General features: G+C 35.6%; 1 protein-coding gene across 1 annotated transcript in view; it reads right to left on the bottom strand.

Moving 5' to 3' along the window:
• Positions 1-18,089, bottom strand: part of FMN2 (formin 2) — a 441,094-nt gene that overhangs the window by 247,374 nt on the left and 175,631 nt on the right. Inside the window, exon 7 of the mRNA XM_072647566.1 lies at positions 11,127-11,214. Coding sequence (XP_072503667.1) covers positions 11,127-11,214 — 88 coding nt within the window. The remainder of the gene's footprint in view (positions 1-11,126; positions 11,215-18,089) is intronic.

The raw sequence follows: 18,089 nt of genomic DNA, 5'->3' as shown, positions 1-18,089 counted from the left end.
GATAATAGGGATAATAATAGCACCTAATACACAGGTTTGTCATATGGACCAAATGAAATAATATGTGTAAAGCATTTTGTGTTGCACTGAGAGATATGGTTTATGGGAATAAGGAGGGATGTGAAGTCCTGCTACTATACTCTGTCCTCATAAAATCACAACTCTAGTATTGTGTGCAGTTGTGAGCACCACAGTTGAAGAAGAATATTAATAAACTGCAGGGCTATTGTGTTGTAAGAAATGAGGAAATAAATTATTCCAAAAAGACATGGAATGACTTCTATGAGAGTGAAATGAGAAAAAACAGAAAAATTTATTGAATAGCATCAATGCTGAAAAAAACAATTCTGAAAGCTGTAAGAACTATGATCAATGCAAATGAGCACCCATGATTCCAGAGAACCAATGATAAAACATGCAGTTCATTACAGAGGTGTTGGATTTTGCAGAATGAGTCATACATTTTTGTATACAGATAATGAGGGGATTAATTTTGCTCAGTTATGAGAAATGTGTATTTCTTGTCTTTTTCAGTGGGGACAAGGGTAGGAGAAAGAATTAATTTCTGTTTTGTTTTGCTATTTTTTAATCGAGAAGTAGGACTCCTACAGACGTGAAATGTTACATGTATTTTTCACATAAGATCACGGCATTATTAGTTTTCCTTAGCTGTTTTGCTTTACTATGAGACCTCCCTTGAAGCAGGAGTAATCTACAAAAGTAATGCAAAAACAAACACATCAATAAAACTTCAACTATTGAACTAAAATAAACAAACTGGAGGGAATTTGGAGGGCAGCTTAGATATTAAAGGGCCTTGGTTCCATGTCATATGAAGATCAGCTGAAGGAATTATAGATCTGAAGCCTGGAGAGGAGAGGAATCAGAGGAGATATGGTAGCTATGTTCAAGTATTTGAAGTTTTATTGCATAAAGGAGGAAGTTTTGTTGTTGCCATTCAGTTATTCTCAATCATGACCTACTCTTCATGACACCATTTGGGGTATTCCTGGCAAATATACTGGAGTAATTTGCCATTTCTTTCTCAAGCTCACTTTACAGATGAGGAAACTGAGGAAAATAGGGTTCAGTGATTTGTCCCTGTCACAAAACCAGTGATGGCTTGAAGCTGTATTTGAACTCAGCAAGGTGAGTCTTCCTGACTCTAGGCCTGGTACTCTAACAACTGTGCTACCTGGCTGTTCCAAAGAAGGAAAAGACTTATTTTATTTGTCCTAGAAGGAAGAAGTACAAGCAATGGGTAAAAGTTGCAAAGAAGTAAATTTAGGCTCAAAGACAGGGGCAAAGAAATTCTAACAATTAGAACTAACACTGGATTATACTATTTCAGGAGGTGGTGAGTATACTCCTCACGGCAGGTCTTCAAATAAAGGCTTGATGACTACTTGGCAGGTGCAGTATCTTATAATTGAGCTTTCTTAAGCATGGGTTGGACCAGATAGCCTTTAAGCTCCTTTGCAACTCTAAATTCTATGGTTTTTAGTGCATTAAAGCATAATGAAAGAATCCAAAGATGGAATACTGGACTTGAGCAACAGCAAATGAGGCACTTTGGATGGAACATAGCACATGTGTTAAGAGGACTAACATGAGAATCAATGCATGTGGGTAGGCAGGAATCAGATTATGAAGGGTGATAAGCTAAGGAGTTTCTATTTTCTTCAAGAGATAATAGGTAGTCATCAAATCTTCCTGGGCAAGGAGAGGAGGGAAGGTGACTTGATCAGATCTACACTTTAGGAAAATTGCATTGACAGTGATGCTATAAAAGAGAAAGTGAAAACTGAGAGACCATTGAAGTGTCTATGGAAAATGTCCAGACCAGAGTGCTGAGGGACTGCAACTAGAGTGGTAGTCATATGAACTGAGAGAATAAGATGGATATAATTGCAATAACAAGAAAACCCCTAGGACATCAAAGATCAACACACTGGGACTGTTATCTGTACTTCTGTTCTCAATCTAACAGCTTGTTTACTATCCTCATTAGGTACTCTTACCACATCAGAAGGGCCTTTGAAAAACCAATAATTAACCTAAGGAGCAAAGAATAAATACAAGCATTTTTTTCCTACTTTGTTATGACCAAGAAATAGCATTCCAATGAGCTAATAGCTTATAAAGACATTAAGAGTTGATCCTTTAGGTTTAGACCAGACATGAGAAATCAGTCTCCATTGGTTTAGAATAACTACAAATACATGGTGCCCCAAAAGTCTCAGTGCAGTTCTAAGATTTAATAGATTATCCTTCATCTTTAGTAGCTCACAAATGAACTTCGACTTTTGGCACATCCTGAATATTCAAAATTTTAAATTTTCATCTAAATTGGTGAAAAATGGATAGATATAGATATGTATCTATAGATAGACATAGGCAGTGGTGGTTGTCCTTTGTTTTTCCAGTCGTGCCTGATTCTTCATAATCCCAGACAGGGTTTTCTTGATAAAGATACTGGAATGGTTCACCATTTCCTTCTCCAGTGGTTTAAGGCAAAGAGAAGCGATTGTCCAAGGTCACACAATTAGTTAGCATCTGAAGTCACATTTGAACTTGAGTCTTCCTGACCTCAGATTCAGTGCTGTAGTCAATGACCTGCCTACCTGCCTCCATGTAGCAATAACAGACGAACATAAAAGCAAAGACATATCACCACTAGATTGTCCACCCCAAAGGAAAGATTTACTGCTTTTAATCATAGGGAGAAGAGAGAGTAAAATATTAATCAGGCATCTACACAGACACAGACACAAATTCTATGAATATCATTATAAAACACTTAATGGAAATCAAGATGAAATTAAAAACTGACGAAATGTTAATTGCAAATGAACAGACCAATAAAATGATAATACTGCACAGATTAATTTACTTATTCAGTGTCATCACAATAAACCTCCAAAAAGATTACTATGTAGAAGTAGAAAATATAATAATGGAATTCATCTGGAGGAACAAAAGGTCAAGAATCTTAGGAAAATAATGGGGGGAAAAGTGTGAAAGGAGAAGAATCAAATCTCAAATTAAACCATAAAATGATTTGGTAGTAGTTAAAAAATAATAGCATGATCAGTCCATAGAAGAGGATAGAGAAATGATATATAAAAGCAGATAGATGAATCTATTTGCCCAGTGTTTTATAAACTCTGAGACTCTAGCTATTGGAGTAGCACTATTCAGAACCCTGGACCTGGGGCCTTGAGGATAGCAATGCCCACCACACCAACAGACCTACTTCCAGAGTAGTCCTTACAGCCATTTTTGAGGGGAGAAATCATTGTGGAGATGCTCATCTAACTCACTGCTGCCAGCAACAACTGCTAAAGAACTGTTATCAAAAGGTTAGTTAGTGACATAAAAGCAATGGGAGTGAAAATACTTTTCATATGTGTTACAAATTTTGATTTCCTTTTTTTTTTTTAATTAGAGGGCAATGGGAGGAAAGGAATATAAAAGCTTATTAACTAGAAAATAAAACAAAATGAAAAAGTATATTAATTGAGCAACTCTTAATATTGGAAGAAAACGTTTTGGACATTTAGTCCACCCTTACCAAAGCTAAATCACCACCAAAAAGCAGGCCAGAAAATATCCATGGCATTAAGCTACTAAGCATTATTTGCAAGGATTCAAAAATACATACTTTTTTCTCCTCTAAGAAATTAAATTGTATATATGTAAACCCATGGTCAATTGCCCTAGGATCTAGGGTTCTCTGAACTTGTTTCAGTCTTAGGGACCTCTCAAAAATCATAGTTATTTGATTCATTTTTCCTTCAGAGAAATATAGCTCAATAGGAAAATAAAAGGAATATAGGTGAAACATAGTTTGTGGCCAGATCTTTACAGATGTGTGAACAATGGTTTCCAGTTCTCATTGGGGACCCACTATTAGATAATGCCTATTGATAGCAGATATAGAGTAGGCTTTATTTTACCCTTAGAACACACAAAAACTAAAGAATTCATAGTTGCCTATAAACAATATAGTCTCCTTCTGTAATGGTGACTCACCAAGGGTCCTACCTAGTCCCCCAGACTCAGAGTGCCACCCTGTGGTTTGCACTCTTCTCAGATAGGAAATAAATGTTGAGTGTTAAAGAGATAGTAACTCTTTCACATTCTAGTTTGTTTTAATTTCAGCACAGGTATCCTTATCATCTTTTAGGCTTATGATACTTTTTCTTAAAATCTTGGGCTCCATCCAAAAAAGGAAACAAACTTTGGGTAGCTGGAAAGGCAAGCCACTTCCCACCTTGCCACACTGTCTTAATTACTCACAGTGGCAGAACATGGCAAAAATCAAGTTTTGTTGTTACTTGTTTGTTTTTTGTTTTTGCTTTTTTCATGTCATTGTAGCTGAATTTGGGGAGAAACTAAATCCATGTAGGGGAACTAAAAAGTCCCCCTATAGTAATCTGAGTGAACCAATCATTCCTCATGGATTGGTCCACTACAGCCCAAATCAAATCAATTTATCCCCAGTTGAAGACAGAGAATTTTAACTGCTAAGGGTATTGATAGCTACTATTTTCAACAAGAATGATCTGGCACTAGGTAATCTCCCTAATCTAGACATCACTTAATGATTCACTCTTCTGAGTGGAAGTGCTAGACAAGTGTCCAGTTCATTATGGTTCTCAGAAAGTATACATTCCTCTTCCTCTCCCCTTTCCCTCCATCCATCCCTATTTTGTTCGGTGGCCACACTTATAAACTCTATCATGATCGTGGATTATTACAGATTCACCCAATCACAATCAGCTCTCTAGCTGCAATGTCTAGATAACCCAATCTCTTCTCTGGACCTGCAGAATTTCAGGGCTTAGCATATGTAGCATTTTACTCTTGGCATTGAATCAATACAAGGAGACAAAGCAATACATAATAAAACATATGCAACAGAGCTTTACTCCAATGGATACTCTCCGACTAGAGCAGCCTCCAAGTGATCCATGGATTGCTTTAAAACCTAGGAGTTTTAGGAAATGCATAATTCAATTTATTGAACTTCCACAATTAATCCTCAGGAAAAACAAAGGACTAGCCAATACAATATAACTTGGAACTAGTGTTCAAGTCACACTTTTCAGGAGGGCCAGTCATTAGGGGAAGACTGGGGAATTCTGCCAGGCAGTGAAAATTGAAAATCCTGACAGCTTGTGCTTTTCTGATACTAATCTCTGACTTTTTGTTGTCATAATTAATTTATCCTTTGTAGAGCCTGGAAAGAATCCTACAGTTGCCAAGAAGTCTTTATTAGTCCTGAAGTCTATATCACCCTTCTACTATTACTACTGCATCAGGTCACTTTCCACTGTACTTCCTGACTTGTTCTCCACTGAAAATTATATATCCCAGGAAGAAGGGTTGAGGAAGAAAAGAGGGATGCTGTGCAATAAAGGACCCAAATTAAAGGTCATTCTGTAAGCTCATCAAATTAATCTATTAATTCTTTTTAATGACTCCTATTCTGACTACCATATTACCATCATCTTCACCCTAAATTCCCAATACACCAAATAATATTTAAATAGTCAGGCAGTCACTAACCATTTATTAAATGCCTACAAAATGCCAGGCACTATGCTAAACATTGGGGACAGAAAGAGAAGAGAATGCTCTGTAGTGTCAAAGACTGCAGAGAGATCAAAAAGGAAGAAGACTGAGAAAAAAACAAACAAACATCAGATTTGACTTTTAAGATACCACCAACAACTCTGGAGAAAGAAGTTTGGGGTTGAATGATGAGGTCAGAAACAAAAATGTAGAATTAAGAAGAGAGGAAATGGAGGCATCTGCTATAGATGGTCTTCTTAAGTTTAGTCACAAGAGGAAAAAGAGATACGACCATAATTAGTGAGGATCAAAGGATCAAGTGAGGTTTTTTTGAGGATAGAGGAGACGTGGACATGTTTGTAGCCGTAAGGAAGCATCCAGGAAACAGGGAGAGATTGAAGATAAGTAAGAGAGTTGGAATGATATAGACAATATGCTAGGAGAGATGGGACAGAATGGGATCACTTGTGCAATGAGGATTCCTCTTAGTAATGAAAAGGGCTACCTCTTCATGTGAGACAGGTCTAAGTAAGAGATGATCGCAGAAGACATCTAAATGACATGAGATGAAAAGGGAAGAGAAGAGATAGCTCTCAGTGAATGTAGTAAACGGCCTTAGTTCTTTCAGTAAAATATGAGGAAAGTCCTCAGTTGAGAAGATGAGGGGAGGGAGAGGTATGGGAAGTTTGAGGAAAGATGACAACGTTTGGGAGGGCTGCAATAGAGAATGGGACAGTGAGCTAATTAGGGAGGTGGGGAAGGGTTGCCTAGCAGCAATTCTTTCATATAATGAAAATAAACACAAAGGAGATACCACAAGTTCCTTGCGTATAAGAGGCAAATGTTTATTGAGATGAATGTGTAGTGCATTTTCATTGTTCATATATATTATTTGCCTATAATAAATAAATTATTATCTAACCTTCCATATATATGAATATTTACTTTTCAGCATAAATGTGGTTATATTTTGTTACATAACCAGCTTATTTTATTTAAAATAAATTTACAAATATTCATATGGCTCTGCCACTCTTCCAATACAAACGTGTCTACCAATGATTCGAATCACAACTCATCCATACCCATCCACCCTGTGCTACTCTTGTCCTTGTTCCTAATTAATGTGCCATGGAGGCATATCCAAAGTATACTTTCCATGCTTTCTCTTGAAATTGTAAGGCGACCAGTGTTTATAGATGGTATCTAGACTTTATTTTCATATATAACTACTCTACTACTTTATCAATCATATGACACTCTTTACTCAGGTTCTTTTTTGCAGTTCCTTTGTGTCATATGTTACAGTCTGCTCACACCATGAGTCTCTCCACTGGTCTGAATGATTCTCATTTTTAACTCTTAGATGATGATAATGTTCCATGACTTGCACCCATACCACAAAACTGATTAAAATTCAAATATTAAATATTTGGGTTTTATGCCTTTGTTCTAGGGAGAAGTTTGGGTTCCCTAAAGGCAATTTGAAATTTCCCCCAAACAGCAACCCACATGCCTCCTTCTGTTTAATTCCAGACCAATTCATCTTCTACTTACAATATTTGTACAAAAATATATATATCTATTTATATAGAAAGGTATAGATATCAAGAGTTACACACACACACACACACACACACACACACACATATACATAAATATACATATATATGGAGAGAGACAGAAAGAAATAGAGACAGAGATAGGAGTTCTTTAGGTGAAAGATATAACCTTGAACAATTTGTATTTTCAAGAGCACAAATAACCACAACTAAAAACTATTCTGTCTCTATGGTCTGAGTATACCAAGGGAGTTAATAATTAATGTAGATGTCAAGATCCTTCTAAATATCTTAACATAAAAAATAACCATAACAATAAAAAGGTCAACTTTATACTGAACAAGAACATATGTAAATACATGAGAGGATATGATGATTCATTCATTTTAGGTAAATAATACATGTAGACAATGAAAGTCCACTATATATTCGTCTCAATAAACACTTAATCGCCTCCCATAAGCAGACTTCACTTCAAGAATGGACAACAATCATCCAACCATAAATAAGGGATTTAGATGATATTTATTTGCCTTGCATGTTGTTGATGATGTTCAAAATCATTTCAGCTGTATCTGAGTCTCTGTGATTGCATTGGGGAATTTTTTGGAAAGGATACTGGACTGGTTTGCTATTTCCTTCTCCAGCTCATTTTATATATGAGGAACTGAGGCAAACAGGGTTAAGTGACTTACCCAGGGTCCCACAGCTAGTTCCCACATTATATACAACACCATGGCACTCCAGAGTACTAGCAAGGGTCTAGCTAGCTCAAATAAGAGACAGCAGAAGTACAAATAACCTTGAGCTCTAAGCTTTTACATCCCTACTTTCACCTAAGTTTTTTGTAAACATTTGAATGTGGTTTGTTAAAGACTTAACTGCTCAGGCTAAGGTTAACAAAGACCACGACTCCCACCTGGCCAACACTGAATTAATCATTGAATGAGGTAAGTACATAAGTATATAAGGACCCTTTTCATCTGAACCAGATCAGTAGATACAGACCTGAGCTTGGAATCACAAAGACATGAGTTCAAATGTGATCTCAACACTTACTAGTTGTATGACACTGAGTAAGCCATCTAATCTTAGCTTCACTTTCTTCATCTAGAAAATCGGGATAATAATAGAAATGATATTCAGTTTTTCGAGAGAACATGCTATATTAGGCTATTACTGTTTTGAGTATTTTATGTTTTTAGGTAACAATATTAGCCAAGATAATTCTGAAAAATAAGTCAAATTAAGACAGGGACAGCTGATTTAACTTTGAGCTGTTTTTTGCTTTTATTTTTGCCTCAAGGATACTGAAAAAATGCATTGCAATATTTCACTTATACTTTATTTTCAGCATGTTATTGGGAGGAAAACCTTTTGTATTATTTAAGCATAATATGGATGTGAATTGATACTATGTTGCTTTTTAAAGAAGTGATATGTATATCTTTGAGAGAGGAAACAGTATCTTCCAACTTTTTTTTTAATATATATATGAGACCCTTTTCTAATAGCACTGACCCGAGCATGGTAGTCTTTGAGTAAAATCATATAATAGTAAAATGATAATGCTTAATGCACAAATGAATTTGAGAACGTCTCACCACAACTCCATAGCTCCTATAACAGAAATCACTGATAGAGTGGATTGGATGATTCCTTAGGGAATCCTTAGCTCTGAAATTCACTGTTTCTAAGGGGCAATGATTTCTTAATCCCAGAATAGCTTTCTAGATGTCAGATTAAACAAAGACCTATAGTTGAATCATACTTCATTCACATGTATAAGGAGGCTTCAAACAAGCTGGAAATTAAAAGTACCTCTTTCACAGAAAGCCAAACCTATTTCAAAATGACCACCATTCCTTGCAAAGTGGTGTGCAAGCTTTAGAAGAGACAAGAGCAAACACTTCTTATTCTAATAGGATAAAGGTTAAGTATAATATTGTATGACCCCATCAACTACTGACGTTCATGCCATGTTATTGTTAGTGTTGCATGTTAAGCTAGCAAATTTTCAATGAACTTGTGTTGGCTTTACCACAGACACAGATGTTAGGCGGACTCCTTTGTTCATAAGGTTCTCATTATTAACTCAAACCAAGTTGAATATTTGACTGAAGGAAAGGACCATATCATTGTTTTCAGATTTCACTCTATGACTTAACTGGACTACATCTGCCAGTTTTAGAAATACCAAGTACTTCTTGGCGCCAGCCCTGGAGTCTTGCTCTATGACTACCACCCTAAATGTTTCAGTTTGAGGAAGTCTCCTCACCATCAAAACAATTTAATAAAAACTTAAATTGTGATTAAGAGTTACTCATCAATTGACAGAATATACCAAAGTTGTGCTATTTATGAATTATTCCACATAATATTTTAAGTCCAGCAAAGAGAATTCATGTTTAAAACAGAGTAATCTAGAAAGCCAGTAAAATGTTTTCATGATTTATAAAGTCTGCGTTATACTTGAAACCATATTTATTTAATAGGTAGGCTGGCACTCTACAGGACAATTCAATCTGCTTTAAATCTATTCTGAGCCTTTGGGTAGCTTAAGGGACTTTCTGACTATAAATTTAATTTCTTTCTTCACCTTTGTGCACTGTTATCCTTTAACATGAATGTGATGGAGATAGGCAAAGAAACGCTTAGTTTTTATATGTATAATTATGAATTAAATAAGGTTAAAAGCCAATTTTAAAAATATTAAAGGCAAAACCCTTTGGAACTTATAAATGTGATCCCTAATACTAAACACAGAAACTATTTTATAAACCCAATTAAAGATTTAAGTTAAAGAAATAACATAAAAGAAATTACAAAAGGTCATCAAATTACTGCTTCCATGTGTGTGGATCACCAGCAAGAACATAAAGTGGGTAATACTGAGAAACCATCTGCGATGCTTATTTGCAAGAGCGATGTATTCTTGTTATAACAAAAAGCCAAAGAACTTACATTGTGCCCGTCTCTGGGTACTGAGTAAATGCAGCCAGGTGCCCACTAAAAAAGCTATGAAAATTCCCCCACAGTTATAAAGGATAACTTTCCTTTGCTAACTATGAGTCACTTTTTCAATTCTACAGAAGAATTTCCAATTCATATCATAAAAATTTAAAATCAAATGGGACATTAGAGGTCATTTAGTTCAATCCTCCCTCCAATGCAGGAATCCCCTCCCAGCATTCCTGATAAAAGCCAGCAGTGGTCTAAACATTTCCAGGGATGGAAAACTCACTGCTTCATGAGGTGTCTCAATCCATTGATATACAGCTCTAAATATTAGAAAGTTCTTACTGATATTGAGTCAAAACATGCGTTCCTATAAATCCCACCCATCTGCTTAGGTTCTGTTCTTGAAAACACATGAGAACAAGTCCACTGAGCTCTCATCTACCCCATATTCTCTGTTTTACATGAGAGTCTTTCAAATATTTGAAGACATGCCACTCTCTTTTTTTCAGGCTTAGTCCTTCAACCATTCCAGTCCTTAGTTCCTTCAACTATTCCCCTTACTATATGGCTTCTAGATCCATCATTACTCTTATTTCCTTCCTCTGAATCTGGAAGCCAAAACTGAATATAATTTGTATGTTGCCTGATTAGTACAGAAAAAAGTGAGATTATTTCTCCTCTTCCTCTGTCCATCTCTTTTCCTGTATTTTTTAAAACAATCTCACAACTAAGGATGAGAAGCTGGTTCTTAGCAAGTTAAAGACATCAGAATTCAACACCACACACACACACACACACACACACACACACACGCACGCACACACACATGTGTTTGGCAAAAAAAAAAAAGGAAGAAAGCCCACTATAAGGAAAGAAAGTTAATACCATTTATCAGAAACATATAACTACATAATCCAATAATATTAATGGAAAGTACTGAGAAAAGTTAGTTGACATACAATGACATGGAAAAAAAATGATACTACTTATCCAGACTTTAAAGTTGAATTTGTCTGTGCTTACCATGCTGTATGTCTTTCATGTCTAAGTGAAGGCTTGACATTAATATTCCAACTGCTTGTGATCTTTTGTTGCTTAATAACTTTACAACCTGCTCAAAATAAAAAGAAAAAGAAGAGAAAAAGTTAATTTGCAATCCAAGCTAATGATTGATTATTTTGTAATATGAGTTCTCATTATAGCAAAAAAAAAACCCTCAGTTTTGTGTCAATGTTTAAAATACAAGGACTCACTGGCATATGTTATATTTAAAGTAGTTTGCTGTATTTAGGACCATTACACATGTACATGACTCAACAATTTACTAATAGTCTCAATTTCATAATTCCTACCTACTCTCTCAATGGAGCAGATTATCAACAAGTATTATCCCAACCATTTGGGTAATTGGTTTATTTTCCAGGATATCAACTATTATTCATACTGGGATGATGCCTGACAGAGTAACAAAAAGTTCTTTTTAAGGTAGACACTTGTAACACTGGACAAGTAAAGTCAGCAAGGAAAAAAATACATCCTATCAAGTTGCTATCTCAAGACTTTCCCCATACAGTAGATTTAGACTCTATTTTATGAAATACTTCCAAAAAGTATACTGTTTGCTGGCAGTGCCACTATCTTTGTACTCTTCATACATTTTAGGCTGATACCTTCCAGAGAAATAATAGAATTTCATCCACCACACCAATAGTTATAGCAGGTTTCAAAATACTTCACCAATTTGTCTATTAGTTTATTCCCCCAAGAATCTCAATACAGTCTCCCTATGACAGTAATGAAAGAGTCTCTAAAGAGCAAAAGAGGTTAATATATATGTGTGTGTATGTATAAATATATAATGTATACATACATATGTTTTCATATATTTTATACAGGAAATCATATTTTCATATAGGTGTGTGTGCATGTGTGTGTGCGTGTATATATATATATATATATATATATATATATATATATATACACGCACACACATATATGTGTGTGTATATATTTCACCAATACATCCAACTCCAAGTTTCCTCTATCCCAGAAGCAGGCCATATTTATGGCACTTCAAGTTTTTACTAACTCTCTGATGTTTTGTTTTACAGCTGCTTAGAAAAACACTTGGGGAAAAGAAAACCAGTTAAGGTCAAATTACCAGAAGTGACAGTTGCCTTAACAGCTATCATAATTGCCCACCAAGCTTTACTTTTTTTGGTTGGAATTGGGTCAATCAGAGAACTAATAAATTAATCTTAGCCATCTGTCACACAAAGTCACAAAGCGAAACAATATTTGTAATTGTAATAATAGCTTTCTTGGTTCTCATGGGGAAGAAATAAAGAAGGAAAAGAAATTCAGAATAATCGACCACAACACCATACCCCCTGAGAAAATTAAGGTTAAAAAGCCTCTTCTGGGGAAGGGACAATGTTCCACAGTACACCTCACCCTTAATACAGATTTTTCTATAGTAAATGAACCAAAGTTAAGCACAAAATCTATGGCAAACTTTTGGTTTTTGGGGGGGAGGGAGGTTTGTTTGTAAATGTTATTAAATCTCTGAGTCTCACTGAGGATGTTGTTACTAATTTCTATCACTACTTGAGTTTGAAGCCACTTGGTCTACCGAAGTCACTCTATTAAAAAAAAAAAAAATCTTCCCTAACATGAAAATCTAGCTTCGGAAAAAGAGAACACAGTTTCTTCTGGAAATTCTCTCTAACTTTAAAATAACAGTATCTTCATTCTTACCTACTTTGTCAAAGCAATTTAATGAAGATCTCAAGGGAATACATTTATACATATGTGTGTGTATACATATATATATCCTCTATATATGAATATATACACACACATATATATACATATATCTGTACATTTATTTGAGCAAGTGTTTAATCTGAACCATTCAAGTGAGAAAATATACATTTAAGTACATATTCAAGGTACTGAATGAATTAAGGGATACAGGCTCATTGGACCATAGACAAAGGTTAAGTGTGACTTGTCCAGAGTCACACAGCTAGGTCTCTGTGGCCGGATGTGAGGTCAGGTCTTCCTGACTCCAAGCCCAGATGGTGTTCTACTACGCAGCCTGGTTTCCTAGAAAGGCACCAGCAAAGAGTACTTAAATGAAAAATATTTTAACTGGAAGATATGTCGAAGTATGTTATAAAATAATATTAACAATAACGTAAATATCACACCTAAAAACAAATTCCTGCATATTTTAAAGAAAAGCACCCAAATACTGAATTTAGAAATATCTAGATACACTATCTCTTGCATGAATAAACAATTCCACAAGTCAATCCTTGCTCAGAGGGTAATATTTTCTTTCCTTCCTTCCCTCTTTCCTTTTCTTTTTCTTTCTCTCTCTCCTTTTCTTCCTTTCTTCTTGTAAACGATCATAGAATTACTAAAACAAAGGAGAACATCAAATCTATCATTTTTTGGACTGAAGTTGGTTACAGAAAATTTTAAAAAGATGAAAAAAGAAACCCTCAAATTTATTTTCACAAAAGCTGCCATTCTACAAGAGCCAATTGATGTGTTAAACAGGAATAGACATCACTAATTTTGTTTAGCCATGTTTTGTATAAACCACTTTGGGAGGCAGAGATGAGGGGACTGTGGGGAGAGTGAAATTGCTCAAGCTCCCATTCACTTACTTCACCTTCTAAATAAGGTACTTATAAAGTAACACAATATAGTATTAATTCACTAAACATGCCTATTAGAATATGTGCCTAAAGTCATTCCCACAGTGAAAATGAAGGGAAAGGAATATTCCTAGGCAGAAGTCTAGGCCTACAGGCTACAGACTACAGTCTCCATTAAAATAAGAAACAACAAATGACTAGTAATCACATCTCTAGAACATCTAACAGCATCAGACAAACTACAAAACTCCTTCAGCTTGAGACCTGGAAGACTTTTTGAAAACAAGTTTCAAAATATAAAGGAAACTAAAGTTTTGTCAATGGGCTAAATGACTGTGTCAACGGCTGCATGATTGCGAAAGGGCCCCAATGTCAATTGATAAATAAGCTATATGCCAAATTTGTTCCTGATCAGATAGCATGAACTCTAACAATCAGATACACACACACAGACACACACAGAGGAGAGGCTAAATGAGATCACTGGAATCAGTCTATGAAGATTATTTTTCTCTTCACTGACCGTTCCCCATCTCCTTCACCCCAATCACTTTTAGATTCAAGAGAGATGATTATACCTAATCTTTAAGGTTTGCAAAGCACACACACACACACACACACACACACACACACACACACACACAAACGTATAATTTTTTTTTCCTTTCAAGAACTCTGAGATTTAAGTGCTATTATTATTCTAAATTAACATATGAAGAAACTGAGACAGATAAAGATTAAGTCACTTGTCCAGGATCACATAGACAAATGTGTAACTGAGGAAGTTTTCAAACTTGTCTCCCTGACTCGCAGACCAATTGCATTGTCCATTATGCCACCCAAAGTGATTATGAAGTGAATGGAGAGAACATGCTGGATGGGAAAGATGATGTAGAGAGAGGTAGAATGAATAAGAATTGGAAATTTATATAAGAAGAAAAAAGAAGAGTGAAGGATGACAAGGAGGTAGTGAGGATCAGTGGGCAGTAAAAACAATGAAATTTAGTGAAGAGGTATTTAGGAAGAAAAGGATGAGTTTTCTTTTAGACTGAGAAACACAGAAGCTCATGTAGCCTGAATGATATTTATCTGGCATTAAGGGGAAGTCATTTAACTGCTCTGAGTCTCAGTTTTCTCATCTGTAAAATGAGGTGGTTGGTCTAGATGACCCTGAATATGTATTCTAGCTCCAAATCTTAAACATAGTCATCCATCCCAAGATTCAGTGGCTAATAGCCTTCTTCTTCTTACTCTAAGAGAACTCACTTCCATAGAGTCAACTCTCTCTTTTCATGTAGATGACTCTAATTCTGTATCACTCGCCTTTCTCACTTAGGATCCAATTTCATACCTACAAATTTCTATTGCTCATTTATATTTAGATGCCTTTCCATCCACTCAAGAACAGTATATCCAAAATTTAATTCATAGGATCATAGATTTAGAAATGGAAAGGAACCTTAGAAGTTATGTGGTCCAATACCCTCCCCTTTTATAGGAAGAAACTTGAGATACAAAAAAAAAAAAAAAGGTGCATAATAGATGCTTATTCCTTCCTTCCTCCTTTTATTCAGTAATACATCTCTGCTACTAATTTTTCCATCTAGTTTTTTTTTTAATTTCTCTCCTTTTTTCACCATTGACAAGTCTCAGCACATCTATCTAGAGAGGCTCTCTCACTCCATCATCCTAGGCACTATTGCTAAATGAATATCTCTTCCCTCACTGTCATTTCTCCACTCAAAACTTTCAATAGTTTCCTGTTTCTTAATACTTCATGAATCTCTGATTTTACCGATCTGGGTACTCCCTCCAGTGGTGCAGATTACAATCAACCTTCACAGGGCTGGATATCAAGCTTTCACTAGCTCAGTCGAGCCAATTGTTGAATTTTCAGTGTGAGCATTTATACCTCAGGAAGTATAGAATGTTACAAATTATGTCTTGATTTATTGTTTTACTTGTTGCCTCTTCTTAAGAAAGTGATGGAGAAAATATTAACAATGCAAACTAAACTTAAATGTATGTTTCAATTTCCTTTTTCCTTGAGAGCTGATTGTTAAGAATTAACCAGCACACCTCTGTATCTATCCCTCCTCATTCTCATCAAGTCCAATCTATCCTGCTGGAATCCCAGGAACATTCATCATCTAAACCAAAGGTTTCAAATAAGTAGCCCTCAAAACTCTCCAATGCAGCCAGAATATTAAAATATTTTGGGGAAATGTTCAACAAAATAAATAAAAATTCAACAAAAGATACATAACATTACATATTAAAACTAGGATGCCCAGATTAGTGCCTTCATTTCTATTTGAGTTTGATACCACTGATCAAGACTTATCAATAATCTAGAATCCATATTATTCAACACCACCTCCCCTTCCTCCCTTTACCCCATACATACAGTATCACTTGAGAAGAGGGTTGAGAGCAGAGTAAGAATTAAAGAAATGCTTGCTCTTTGAATGACTAAAGCCAAAACAATAAGATGATTATTTGAATAATTTTCAGCACAATCAATATTTTTCTATATTACAACATGGCAAAGAGATGATATATGTAAGTAATGTTGTCATATTTTCTTATACAAAAGAAGGCACCACTAAAGAGAAGGATTTATCCATATTGAACAATTGTTAAAAATAAAACAGTTCAGAAGAGTGGGGTTTCTGGAAAAGTGGGAGTCCATATCAAACACACACACCCATATTTTTTTTAAATCCAAACTGGAAATGTTATATTGAGCCAAACAGACAACTAAAAAGTACTGAACGATGTTTTGTTTTGTTTTAAGGAATAATTATATTTTTTTAAACAAACAAAACAGTAGTTTGTTTGCTTACATACCCAAAGGCCACATAGCAAAGTCAGGACTGGAAACTTGGTCCCTAAAAGCCTGGTACAGCTCTCTTCTATTGCAATATACCACCCTCAGAAGGAACACATTACTTTCCTCTGAAATAATTGGCGTTGACTCATGCTAGAGATTTTGTACTACAGTGCAGGAATGAAGGGCCAGATCCAGTAAGTTAAATCCCCCTCTGAGCTGAGCAAGATAAGAAGAATCCACTACAGAGATTAGGCAAAGGTGAATTCCAAAGCAAAATCTCAGAATGTGAAAAGCCATTGCTCCTCACAAAGGCGCCAGAGCAAGGGGCCATATCCTAGGTGGTATGCAGTACATTCAAGGACCCTACAGAGAGCAGCCAAAAGCACTTAACATAGACAGGAAAGCAAGAGAAGAATGAGAATGACCACTAAAAGGAGATAAACTGACCTAGGAGTTTAGGGCTAGAATAATATGCTGGGAAGGAATGATCCAGTCAAAATTTCATTTCTAAGGATTACACCTTTCTTCTCTCCACCCCCCTCGCCCCCCCACCCCCGCCATTTGATCAACACTGTGTAATGGAAAGAATACTGGATTCCCTTATTACCCTCAGATCTGAACCCTGAACTTCCTATAGGCCCTCATCTGGATGCTCTACTTTACCTCCAAATTAACCTGTGCCACAACTGATTTAATATTTTCCCCTAAACCTATTGGTCTTCCTTTCTTTATTATTTCTTTCTGGACTGTCACTATTCATCCTGTCTCCTATGCCCATTGTTTCCCATTGTTCCCAAATATTATATCCAATTAGTTGCCTTTTGTCTCAGCCCATCTCTTGAATTGATTTTTCTCCTCTCTGTTCCTACTACTATCATTCTAATTCAGGTCTGGTAATATCAAATTAGTCTATCACCTAACAATTTCTTTCCACTTACACTTTCTGTCACATACCTGTCCTGCGAAATAACTCTTGTAGGACTTTCTAAATAATCTCTTTAGATAGGTGTTAGATGAATAGACAGATAAAAAATAAACTCTCTGTTACCTGAATAAAATTCAAACTCTTTGCCTGGCATTATGTCTTACACTTTGATATCACTCTAACTTTCCATTTTTGTCAGTCAAGCAACACGTGTTTATTAAGCATTTACTTAATACTCCAGAACAAATGTACATGCAGTGCTTTCTCAGTTCAGTGGTTTTGCTCATTGTTTTCTATACCATCCCTTTTGATTTTTTATCTTTTAAAGTTCAATTCAAGTCATAGTTTCCATGAAGTCTTACCAGATTTCTTACCTTCTCTGGCCTTTCAGTAAATCTCAACTTTCCTCTTTCAGATCTCACTTGATTTTGCAAGTTCCTATTGACATGCAAGGGCAAGAACGTTGTCCTAGCTAAACCTTGTCACTCCTTCAGTGTTTTCCATGGTGTTTAATACGTATTTATTGAATGAATGAATATATGAATGAGTAAATAACTGCA

This window comes from Notamacropus eugenii, chromosome 2 (genome assembly GCF_028372415.1).
Source record: "Notamacropus eugenii isolate mMacEug1 chromosome 2, mMacEug1.pri_v2, whole genome shotgun sequence".
NCBI classification, from domain to species: Eukaryota; Metazoa; Chordata; class Mammalia; order Diprotodontia; family Macropodidae; genus Notamacropus; species Notamacropus eugenii.
Note: the sequence above shows the minus strand (reverse complement) of the source record. Positions and strands in the feature narration are given on the sequence as shown.